General features: G+C 43.9%; 1 protein-coding gene across 1 annotated transcript; it reads left to right on the top strand.

Annotated features, from left to right (window-relative positions):
- The first annotated feature begins 6,319 nt into the window (after positions 1–6,319).
- On the top strand, positions 6,320–10,090 carry LOC106742166. The gene is made up of 6 exons (XM_014614865.1): positions 6,320–6,511; positions 8,797–8,987; positions 9,058–9,176; positions 9,433–9,454; positions 9,704–9,802; positions 9,955–10,090. Exons 1-6 carry the CDS (start codon positions 6,320–6,322, stop codon positions 10,088–10,090), a joined length of 759 nt encoding a protein of 252 aa, XP_014470351.1.
- The last annotated feature ends 1,052 nt before the right edge of the window (positions 10,091–11,142 follow it).

Here is an 11,142-nt window from a genome sequence, read left to right as displayed (position 1 = left end):
AGTGCCGCAATCAGCGTGATTATCTTACGCTGTCGCGAAACGAGCAGCTATCACGAAGAACTTACCCCAATCCTCTCTCTCTCTCTCTCTCTCTCTCTCTCTATATCCTGTGCCCTTTAACCGTAATCAGATTAGTGAAGTGCTTGAACCGTAAACCCGAACGACCATCGGATCCGGACTAATTGTAAGATTTCCGCGAGCATCAAGCTCGAGGGTTTGGAGCAAATAATAATAGATGTTATCGAAGCGCTACATCACGCTGATCCGAAGAGAGAGGAAGGGGGAGTTTGGAGAGGGGGGAGAGGAAGGAGGTTTGCGTGTGTGTCGACTCTTCTGAAGCTCTTCTGAATTGAGACGATTTTCATACTAATGAGTAGCCTGCGAGAGTCTCTGCACGGATGTTTCACTGCGATATCGATAACTAAGTCGTATGTTATATTCAAACGCAAATTGAATTGATATATTTCGGAATTAAACGAATTTTATCTCGGTGTTTGGAATTCTTGTAGTTCGGGAGACGAAGATACGAGTTCGCTAAAAGGGGCAGTGAAACAGTTTGTTTATGTATTCATCGCGAAAGGAAGTGGAAACTGAATGGCGAAATATTCCATTTGGGACACAAGTGCTTTTCCTAGAGATTTATTGAAATCGGAAAGAGTTACTGTTAGAAGGGGAAATTTTGGCTTAAGAGCAGCCGAGTAAATTTTCGAGCGTCTCGAAGTTTCGTGTTAATGTTCCCCATGGTAAATGAATAAACTTTTGTAATGTGTTTTCTTTTTAATTACAATAATGTGTAAGTTATCAGAATGATGTTCTCTGCAACTGCGTGATGTACTGTTTCACGTGATAATAGTAATTTTCGCCGATAATATGATTGAAATCACAAACACATGAGCGGTCGGAGTACGTACGTAATTCGCAAATTAAATTAACTCAGTGCAAATACACGAGATCGCGCATACCAACCTCGCTGTAAGTAGTTCTAAGATAAATATATAGTTCAATGCAATGTCAAAAATTAGAAATCATTACTCTAACTTTAACGTTATAACGTTAATAACAAATAATACTAATATAAGTAAATAACAAATCACAGTATTTAACCTGTCGAGAATTGTCTTTGGATTTTTTTCCAAAAGCAAGAGAGCGATAGTAAATTTCAGTTGCTGCGAGATAACTGTCCGAACGGCTTCGTAGATATGCCGAATATTTGTATTTTCAGCCGTTACAGGAAAAATATGCGCGACATCAAGTTTTTCGCAACACAAACTAAAGCTTTCTATAAAGTCCGGGCATTCCGGAGGGAAATAATTAACGCTAAAAATATATCGTGTGACGTAATTGTTGAATCGCCGAGTAGCCGTGAGAAAAGTTCCGACACCGGCATTCCGGAAAGTTCACGAAGGTGTCTCCCTTACCCCGCGATATTTCGAGATTCTTAGATCTTTAAGGATCGCGAAGACNCCCCCGAACCGGCGGCGAATTGCCCCCCGACACCACGAAGGGGAGGGGGGGGGGGGGGGCTGAAAACGATCGACGGTAACCGGTCGGCTGAGAAGATCCGCGACAATGATACCGGCGATTCGAATTATGCAGTCGACGTCGTTGCCGGAATTTCCTCGCAACCGGCGAATCGCTCGAATTACAGGCGGAACTTGCAGCGTCCGGTGCTTCTCGTGGGGAAGACGACGCACGGACGAGGCGCAATTGTCCCCGTATCGGATAACGCCCGCTCCTTTTTTACATCGGCCGCACCCGAGGTCTCTCGGGTAATTTTAATTCACCAGAGAAATCCGCGTCGATCGGCCGATCGATCCGAGGGCGCCCGGCGATCTCGCCGAGAGCCGAACACACACACACACACACACACACACGCACGCGCGCCGAGTCTCGAGGAAACTTCGCCTCGAGCACCGCGACATCCATCCTCCGACTATAAGGAACGTAGCTGCGAGGGATTGCAATTTGTGAATTAACGGCGACTCGCACTAATGACACGTGATGCAAACTCGACCACCGACGCTCTCGGCGGCGCGGAATTGTATTATCTTGGTTTACCGTTGTACGTACAAACACGGTGTAATGCGATCGCAACACACACACACACACACACATACACAGAGAGAGAGAGAGAGAGAGAGAGATACACGCATACATACATACATACACACACACACACACACACACATATATATACACGATTGTGAGCGCGATGCGACGCATTACTCGGAGCTGCTGAAGCGAACACGTGTGTGTTTGCGGGGGAGACTCGCGACATATTATTCTCCGTATGCGATCTATTATTGCAAAGTAAACAAATGAATTCACGTCTGCCGACTTCGCGTGCGGGACGCTCGACGGACGCGTGCGGGACGCGTGCGGGACGCTCGCGAAATGACGGAGATGCTAGTCGCTCGGGATTACAAGAGCTTCGCGAATCCCAGGTAGAAAAAGGAAGTTGACCTTTCAACCGCACACTTCTGAAAGTTCACGTTGACCCCCGTGCGATTTTCTAAATTCCTGAAAAATCGGAAAAACTGCGAAAGGGAAGAGGTTGATAAAATTCTAGAATAAGGCGCAACTTTAATTTTAATGTTTGACCATGCATTCGTGAAAATCAAGGTTTAAAGAGTTGTAGCGCCATTGTTGAACTTGATAAGCAGTCGATAACGCAGAGGCGATCCTCGAAGTTGTCTCATGTTACATAACATTGACACGATCACTCGGCTCTGTATGTATTCCTCATATACGCGGATCTTGCGTTAGATGTAAGCGCGATGTAAGTGTGAATAAGATAGACGTGCGTTACACTCATTGTTGAGAGAAATAATAAATTACTCAGAATCGCACTATTATTCATTATTTAAGAAAAAACTATTCGTAATCACAATGCTTACTTACGTTCGCACGCAAACTTTCAGCTTTCAATTCTGACCCGCAATGCGGTCGGAGGATTATTAAAGAAAAGGAAAATGTTGGTGAATATTTACGATAAAGTATCGGCGAAATCGTGATGGCAATTTAACGAAATAGCCGCGGGAAGTCGAGGAGGGTCGCTCGATTTTAAGTGTTTAATAAATCAGCGAATTCCCCAGGCTAGGAGCGACGGGATAAGGGCGGTGTCGCCGCTTGGGAAGAGGAGAAAAAGGATTTAAGTGGGGAGGGAAGGGTCCGGAAAGCCCAAAATGAAATTACCCCGTGGATGGCAGCCGCGAAGATGGTCAGAGAGCACTCGAATCTTCGGGATCGGATAAAGCGGAACAGCTCCGTCGTTCCTGAATATATTTCGCGAGATTTACGAAATTTATTTAAAGGTCCTCTCCTCTCTCTCTCTCTCTCTCTCTTTCTCTGTCGTGTAATGTGCGGGAGGAAGCGGATGGTAAAAACGCGGAGGGCCGACGAACCTCTCGCGCAAAGAAGAACAGGCGAGCTCTCGGGTGAGATTTTTCAAGATTAGCATGGAAAAGCCGGAGGACTCCGCAGTGGAGGACAGCTTGTCAGATTTTAATGACCTACGGGAGAGACTCGGAGGAATTAATGAGCCCTCTCACTCAAATACGACGGGAGAGGAACGTACGAAAATCGCCGTCAATCCGATAGTTCGCGTGATAACGGGAATTATGGGAGCGGCGCGTGAGATCGGAAACTCGGTATATCAGCGGTTTCGCAGCGCGAAACACGCGTTCCTTGCTTGAAAAATAGAGACGGCAAGATAGCTCTCTTCCTTCGGCACCGACGTGTCCTCTCGAGAACCGACCGGCCCGCATTATTTCGCCCGCGTATTATTTCCTTCGTTAGAGTCCAGAGTTGCACGGCTGTTACCGCTGGCGGGAAATAATTTAGGGCGGGCTGCACGCTGAAAACGTTAAAACATGACAAAGACTGGAATTTATTCCGCGTTGCCGCTGGAATATCTTACCGCTGTAAAATATGCCGGGCTGTATATGCAGTCCGCGCGCGCGCGCGCGCGGAGATAGAGATAGAAATACATACTTTATCACAACCGCGAGAGCGCTCCTCCGCCGAGCGGAGTTGCGCACATACGCGACTGAAATTATGAAAAATTTAACTCGCGTTTACACGACGAATAGCTCACGTTTCGGAAGTAACCCTATTTATTTCGCCGGTATAGAAATAGCGGATTTCGACGCGTTTTGTAAATTCCTCCTTCCCCCATTTGTTCCTTCTTTCTCGCACAGGGAGGGGAGAGCCTTTGATGCTCGGGATAAAATGGTGTACTCGGGGCTGGTGGATGCGTTAATTTTTGTTAGGTATTACTTTTAATCCATTAGCTGCCACGATCCCCATTTGGAGGTCAAAACAAAATATAATTTGAATATAATTATACTGTTACACAACTTTTTGTGCATATATATAGCTTATCCGGCCAAAAGTTTCGAAAAAAAAATTTGGCAGTTAATGGGTTAATGCAGTTTCGGCTACAGTTTCTGATGGCTCGGAAAAAATCGGTTTTTTTTTTTCTCCGCGACTTTCTTCGTTTCCTTTCTTTTCTTTCGAGGGTGGGAAAATTCGCCTCGGAAATATTCGCGTGTGTTCGGATGGAACCTGCCACATTTACTTCTTTCTGTAAAGAGAATAATTGCCGTGTGCTTTGACTGCACTTTAGCTGAAGTTACGTGAAGTTAATGTTTTAACTTAACATATGTTAACATATTAACTTCACGGAAAAATGAAAAACCCGCGGAAAGATGGAAAATATCGTACTTTTTTAAGTCACAGTTTTCTTAGATATAGTTTTAGCAATAATCTGAAGAGCGATTGACCGATACATTAATGAATATGAAAACCGAATTTGAGATCCCTCCTTAGCTTTTGTTCATAACGCGTCGTCTATGAGCAATCCTCGTGTATAAGTGAAATATTCGCTCCGCGCTACACAATCAACCGAGCATAATCATTGTAATTTTTGTGTCTTGAGAAGATGTGTCTTAAGATAATAAAATAAACGTTGAAATTATCATTGAATTATTGTATTATATCTCTGTTACTTGCTTGAATAATGGACAGTAAACTGATCACCCCTGAATTTTGTATTGAGAGATATTTGTTGTAAAACCACATCTTTGTGATTATAAAATATGTTTAAATCTCTAATGGTAAGGTGAAGTCAAATTTAATCCACGGCTTCATTTTGCATTGTACACGCGCTGTTTCTCTTCTTAAGGAACGTTTCATGTTATTATTTACTTCTTTTACTCATTTTGTATATTGATTACATGAAAATTGAACAAAACAGCGTGAGATCGGATTCTACTTTCCTGGATACGATGAAAATCCATCTTCTTATTAAAGAGTTAAATTAACGTCAAGCTGAAGAGCATGAAGAGTCGAGTTTTTAATAAACGTTTAAATTTAGATTTATGTTCTATTTAAATTCTGTTCAAACACGTTTGATTATTGTTTAATGGACGAGTAAGCGTAGAATGTAGTTTCAGATTAATTAAACTGTAGTTGGTGAGCATCTTAACGACGCTCAATAAGTCAATAAACATCACTATAACAGTTTCTCTTATTGGTGTATTTAAAATCTCACTGTTTACAACAGTACTTCTAAAAGCATGAAATATTTGTTATAATGTTTGATGAAAAATATAACAAAATGAATGATGTGAATGAGAATATCTGAAGATACTTACGACACGTCAACATGAGAAAATATCGCGTTGTAAGACCGAACCGAATCATTTCAGAACTCGGAAAGAAGAGGAATTTATTGAAAAATGTCGCTTATCCAAATCTACGCATATTAACCAAAAAAATTCGAGATACCATTCAACTACCAATTGAAAGGTATTTGCACAAACTGTCCTCGGCGTACACTCGAAAAGCAAGGAACGTCCGCCTGCAAACTTCAGTTCAAACCGTTATCGAAAGCCGAAGTGTCCCGGAGTCCGATTCTTCTCCTCTGGCAAGGACTTTCGTGAGTATATTTGTCTTCGGCCTCCGTAACTTCGTTCTTCCGCGAGATACTTGAGAATACCGGCGACGATTATACTTTTCAATTAGCCCGTCCATCGTGACGTGTCGTCGAGGCGGACGCGTTAATTCGCGGCGCAAACGCCGCGGAGCGCGTCGCAATCACCGTCGCGCTTTCGTCGCCGTGCGATGGCGAGTCGTCCGCAGCTCGGCCGTACGCGCCATGTAAGTGTAATATTTCCACGTAACCGCAGAGGACGACGTTCTGGCGCGTCCGGCTTTTCGGAAAATGTTTCCCGCCCCGTAGCCTCTCTCGGGAGGCAGCCGAGAGAGCGGCGGCTCGCCTCGAAAAGGGACTGATCTCTTCCGGTAATTCCGCGAAATGAGAGCCCCGTGGCTCGTCCTGCTTCTCGTGCAGATCCTGCCGCCGTTGTCGCTCCTCAGGGAGGCGTTGTGTCACCGTAATGACAGCGACTTAAGTGCCAGCACCACCGTCACCACCGGCCAGAGGTCAAGAGAGACTTCGTCCAGACGCAGACGGGAACTTGCTTTTCCGAAGGGGAGCGCCTTCGTGGTGAGTCAGACCGTGAGAACTCGCGGCCGGTTGTTGTTCTCGCGAGCTGTTGTGTCGCTCGCCTCGTCTTTTTGTTACTTAAACTTCTGCGAGAGAAAGAGAGAGAGAGAGAGAGAGAGAGAGAGAGCGGAGCAAAGCAGAATATATTTCACCCCTGGGAGGTCGGAATCCTTAAAGTATACAGCAATGTTGCAACAGATTTTTCGGATATTTTGGATGCCTGAGTCAGGCGTATATAACTATTTATCCATTCAACACAATAACATGTAGTACATGGATTTCTAAATCACGTTTTATATAGCGTGAAAGTTCTCTTTACGTTGCTGTTATATAAAAAGTACAAGTAATGAGATATATATATATATATATATATATATGTGTGTGTGTGTATGTGTGTGTATGTGTGTGTGTGTGTGTTAAAAATATCTTTACTTCATATTTCATCGATCTTATGTATATATTATATGTATATATTATATTTAAAACCGTCTTAAGGTCATTTTTAGATGCTATACGGCTCATTTCGTTGACTACGAAACATCTGAAGATGTACTTACGGTTTTACATATAAGATTCAACTATGAATACTGCATAGTAAACGTGAAAAGTAAACAAAAACGAGAGTAAATTGAGCTGATATTAAGCGCACTGCTTTGCTTGTCGCTGAAAAATTTGTGATGGATACAAAAGTAAAAGATCGCAAGGAGAAATTAAAGCAATAATGAAAATCAAAAGAAACTCATGTTCTGAGCTACATTCAGCCGAGAACAATAGCAATCTAGAAATTTCGCGAAAGAGAGAGAGAAAGAGAGAGAGGGGGAGAGGAGATCGTTTTATTCGGTACTCTCCGACGGGAGATCCAAGGAGATCGGTTAAACCGATGTCGAGCAAGCGGTTTCTTATCTTACGTGACAAGTTCGCGCTCCCGCGTAGAACGAAAGTTTCTCGTAATCGAATCGACGTTCATTCTTGGGACATGCGAAACCGCACGCGACATGCTTCTCTTTATCTTCCCTACCGATTTCGGTCAGTCCGATCTTAAAATCCTTCGTCGGAAAGAATGAAGAAACTCGTTGCTGTTCCCTTCGCGAATATACAGGGCGGCTGAAAGTTGAAATACAACACACATTGTGTGCAGATAATGCAAGCGAAAAAGTCTTATAAACACGAAGAGAATATAATATATAGTTTTTTTTCATATATATATAAGTTCTCTGCAATTTTATCATGTATTTACCATCTCTATTAGTGCAGGAATAAATTGCCAGTAGAATTTATCTTACTAAGAAACGTAATATATTTTTTCATTCGTTGACTCTGTACGTATGATGCAACATAATTAAAACATAAACATATAAATAAATAGATAAATAACACATATGAGATGGAAAGGAAAAATTAATTACGGCAAAATGTTGACATATTCCTTGGTTGCAAAATTCCTTGATAATTTTTACTATAACATTTCCGCGGAAGAACGTTTGAAAGGACGTGCCCTGGGCTTGTTGCCAATCTTTCCCAATTAATATCTTAATAACTGAGGCATTATATAAAAAATGAAACAGAAACTTTTCCGTTCTTGGATGCGCTCTATGGCACACGGTATCGTATCTTAACTCAACCACGTATACATGCCGATCTGAAGGGACGATCGCGGATATAAATATTTTTACGCACTTTTTCTTTGAAATACGTTTCAAAGCATATCCGACATCCCAGAGACATCCAAGAAGAAAATCTATTTTCTGAGAATCTCTCGAAAACAAATTCCTCCACTGGACGTCGGCAGCATTTCGAAGCACATCAAAGGAAAATCATATCAACCTTTATATCCGCAATTGTGTATACTTAACTTCAATACGGTTTGTATGTGAACTTTTTTCCCGGTGCAGTTTGGGACACAGTTAACGGTCCAATGAGAGAACTTAACTTCTCAGCTTGGCAAGTTCTCTCATCGAATTATCAGTTGCGTTCGAGGAAGAACTGCATCAAGAAAAAGTATCCAAACTATGTCAAGTGTTATATCAACATGCAGGTCAGTACAACGAGTTGCCTGCTCGTTTTACGGACTCGGCACGAAATACTCGTTTGCAGAGCGATCTGCATTTGGTGACGACGGTTTCCAAGAAAAAGTGTGAAAAAGTGCGAACTGTTTTGCAAACGTGTATACTGGCAAATCCGTGCTAAGTCAGTCTTTGAAGAACAGTCAGTAAAGCGAGTAGGCAATCCGTCGATATCGGCCTGTATGTTGACGCAGCATCCTGTATAGAAAATTATCCGTTTAGGTAACCCTGACTCTTCTGAAGTCTATCCAGATTACCGAGCCCAGTGACTGGAACCTCGATATGGAATTTGATATGATCTGGCCTATACCGAGTCGCGAGGATCTGAGGAGAACCGTGCTTGGGAGGCCGGTCAAGCTGAAACGACGGCACCGGCGTGAGCTCTATGCGAATTTTGAATCGGCCTTGGACAGGTAAAAAGAGATTCTCTCAGCTGCTGTGACTGTGATCGATTATTTCATTAATTAGCGCCGGTCGTTCCAGCCGAAACTTGCCAGGACGAACGTGCATTCTTCGAGCGATATGCGAGGTCAAGACGGTGCTGAGTCCTCCGGGATTCTCGCTGATCGAAGACGCCATACGTGTTGTATTGAGGTATGATAGTGCGTAGTGTTGGTCGGGATTGGAAAGTAAAGCGTTACTTGCAACACTGCTATCGTTGCAAGTTACTTCGTTTCAATGGTGACTTGGCAATGACGTTGTGTCTTTTCATTAGTAACGGTAACGCAGTTACTTTGTTTGCACGCTAACAAATACAATTGTTATCTTCATCGTTACTTTGCACACGTATAATACATACAGGGCGTCCCAAAACTAATATGTGTCCTTAAAATGACAAATTCTCTGGGACGTTCTAAGATGAAAGTTCCAGTACAAAAATGTATGTTTTATCAGTAGTTTTATCAGTTTCATTTTTGTACTTGAATTTTCGTTTTACCATTAGACTGTCCCAAAAGAATCTGTCATATTAAAGACACCGATTCTGGGACACCCTATATATGGAACAGACACGAACAAAAATTCTAAAAGGGAGCTCATCAAAATTGAACGGAGACGGAAATTCTCTTCAGTTTCGCCCTAAACTTACTTCTGAGTAAAACTATCGAATTCTTGCTCATTTCCTACGCAGTATTGTCACGACTAATGAGAATGCGTTAATATTGGACAATAACTGGACGGGAAATCGCATACATTTCTACCAGGGCTGTAACGACATGTTACCTTTTGTGTAACGATAACGGTAACTTGTTACCTCTTTAATGGACGAGTTACGGTAACGAGTTACTTTTCAAAAGTAATTCCCCGAACTCTGACTGTTGCGATATTAATGACGCTTGGCTCCGCAATTAGAAGATGAAAAATGCATCGTATGAATTGTAGGAATCTCGAGGACGCGGACGAGTGCGATTGCTACGACGTGGCGTATCGGACGAGAGCCGATTGCGAGGTCGCCTACCCCTGTCCGTTCTCGCTGTTGAGATTGCTGTTGTACAATTTGTACACGCAGGAACCATGACTGCCGGTGGAAACTGACCGAAAAGCCTCGAACCTTATCCTTACCACGCGACATATTTCATTAGCGTAGCCTTCGTCGTAAGCATAGAAAGATCTGTGATGTTGCCGCTGTTGTTACAATAGAATAAAAAGAAAAGTAAGGAAAGGGGGGATGGTCTCGGGGTGGACGTCCCGACGGGCGGCTTTTGCGTGATTAAAATCGACGGAATCGGTGGAATCGAATGAAGAATCGGTAAAAATTCCACCGCGACGATGACGAATAACGCGAAATTGTAGGCGTGGGCGAACAGCACGGGCGAACACGGGGGTGTGTTTACGGGCAGACACTCGACAAACACACGCAGGAACACACACACACACACAAACACGACACCGGCGGAAACGTTAATCGCGCTAATAGTGGCGGCAGTATTTTACGCTCACGCCCAGCAACGCGTCCGGCTGTTCGGCTCTTGAGCCGTTAATCGTTCGCTAAATAAAGCCGAGGAACGGAAGCCGAGCGCGGCTGGACGTTAATGAATTCGACAATGCTCCGTACTCGGCTAACTGCAATAATAACGGTCGTTTCGGCCAGGCCGGGAGATCATTCACCGGGCAACCCCTCGTGGACGTGGAGATCACCGAGCGAGCGAGAGAGCCAGGTGAGTCCTCCCGTAACCTCCGGCGTTCATGCGAGCGGCCGGATCGACAAGGTCTGTCCTCGGCAGCAGAGCCGGTCCGAAATAAAACAACTCGTTTCTATTCCATTTTCGTTTTCATTCGCGGACAGTGGCAGCCCCGCAGATTGGCCGGGATAATTGCAGGGAGAATGCGCCGGCCGGCGGCGATCGAATTGCACTTGCGGGAACGCGGCTGAATTTACACGCTCCGGTGTTTAACCGATTGTTTGTGAACGTTTGTGAACGACGTATTCCGGAAATGCGAAGCGCGCCGGAGTGATGTCTCATTTCGTTCGAACGTGAAAACGGACAAGGGCGGCTCGCGAGACGTTCGGGGGTTGGCGGGGAATAAAAGTGAAGGTCGGAATAAGAAAATAAACGAGCGACGTTCTCG

This window comes from Dinoponera quadriceps, unplaced genomic scaffold (assembly GCF_001313825.1).
Source record: "Dinoponera quadriceps isolate SergipeBrazil2010 unplaced genomic scaffold, ASM131382v1 scaffold3, whole genome shotgun sequence".
NCBI classification, from domain to species: domain Eukaryota; kingdom Metazoa; phylum Arthropoda; class Insecta; order Hymenoptera; family Formicidae; genus Dinoponera; species Dinoponera quadriceps.
Note: the sequence above shows the minus strand (reverse complement) of the source record. Positions and strands in the feature narration are given on the sequence as shown.

Coding starts and splice junctions, on each gene's coding strand:
- LOC106742166 (XM_014614865.1), top strand. CDS start 6,320: ATGAGAGCCCCGTGGCTCGTCCTGCTTCTCGTGCAGATCCTGCCGCCG. Junction 6,512..8,796: donor CGAAGGGGAGCGCCTTCGTG/GTGAGTCAGACC, acceptor TTATCCGTTTAG/GTAACCCTGACTCTTCTGAA. Junction 9,803..9,954: donor AACGACATGTTACCTTTTGT/GTAACGATAACG, acceptor TATGAATTGTAG/GAATCTCGAGGACGCGGACG.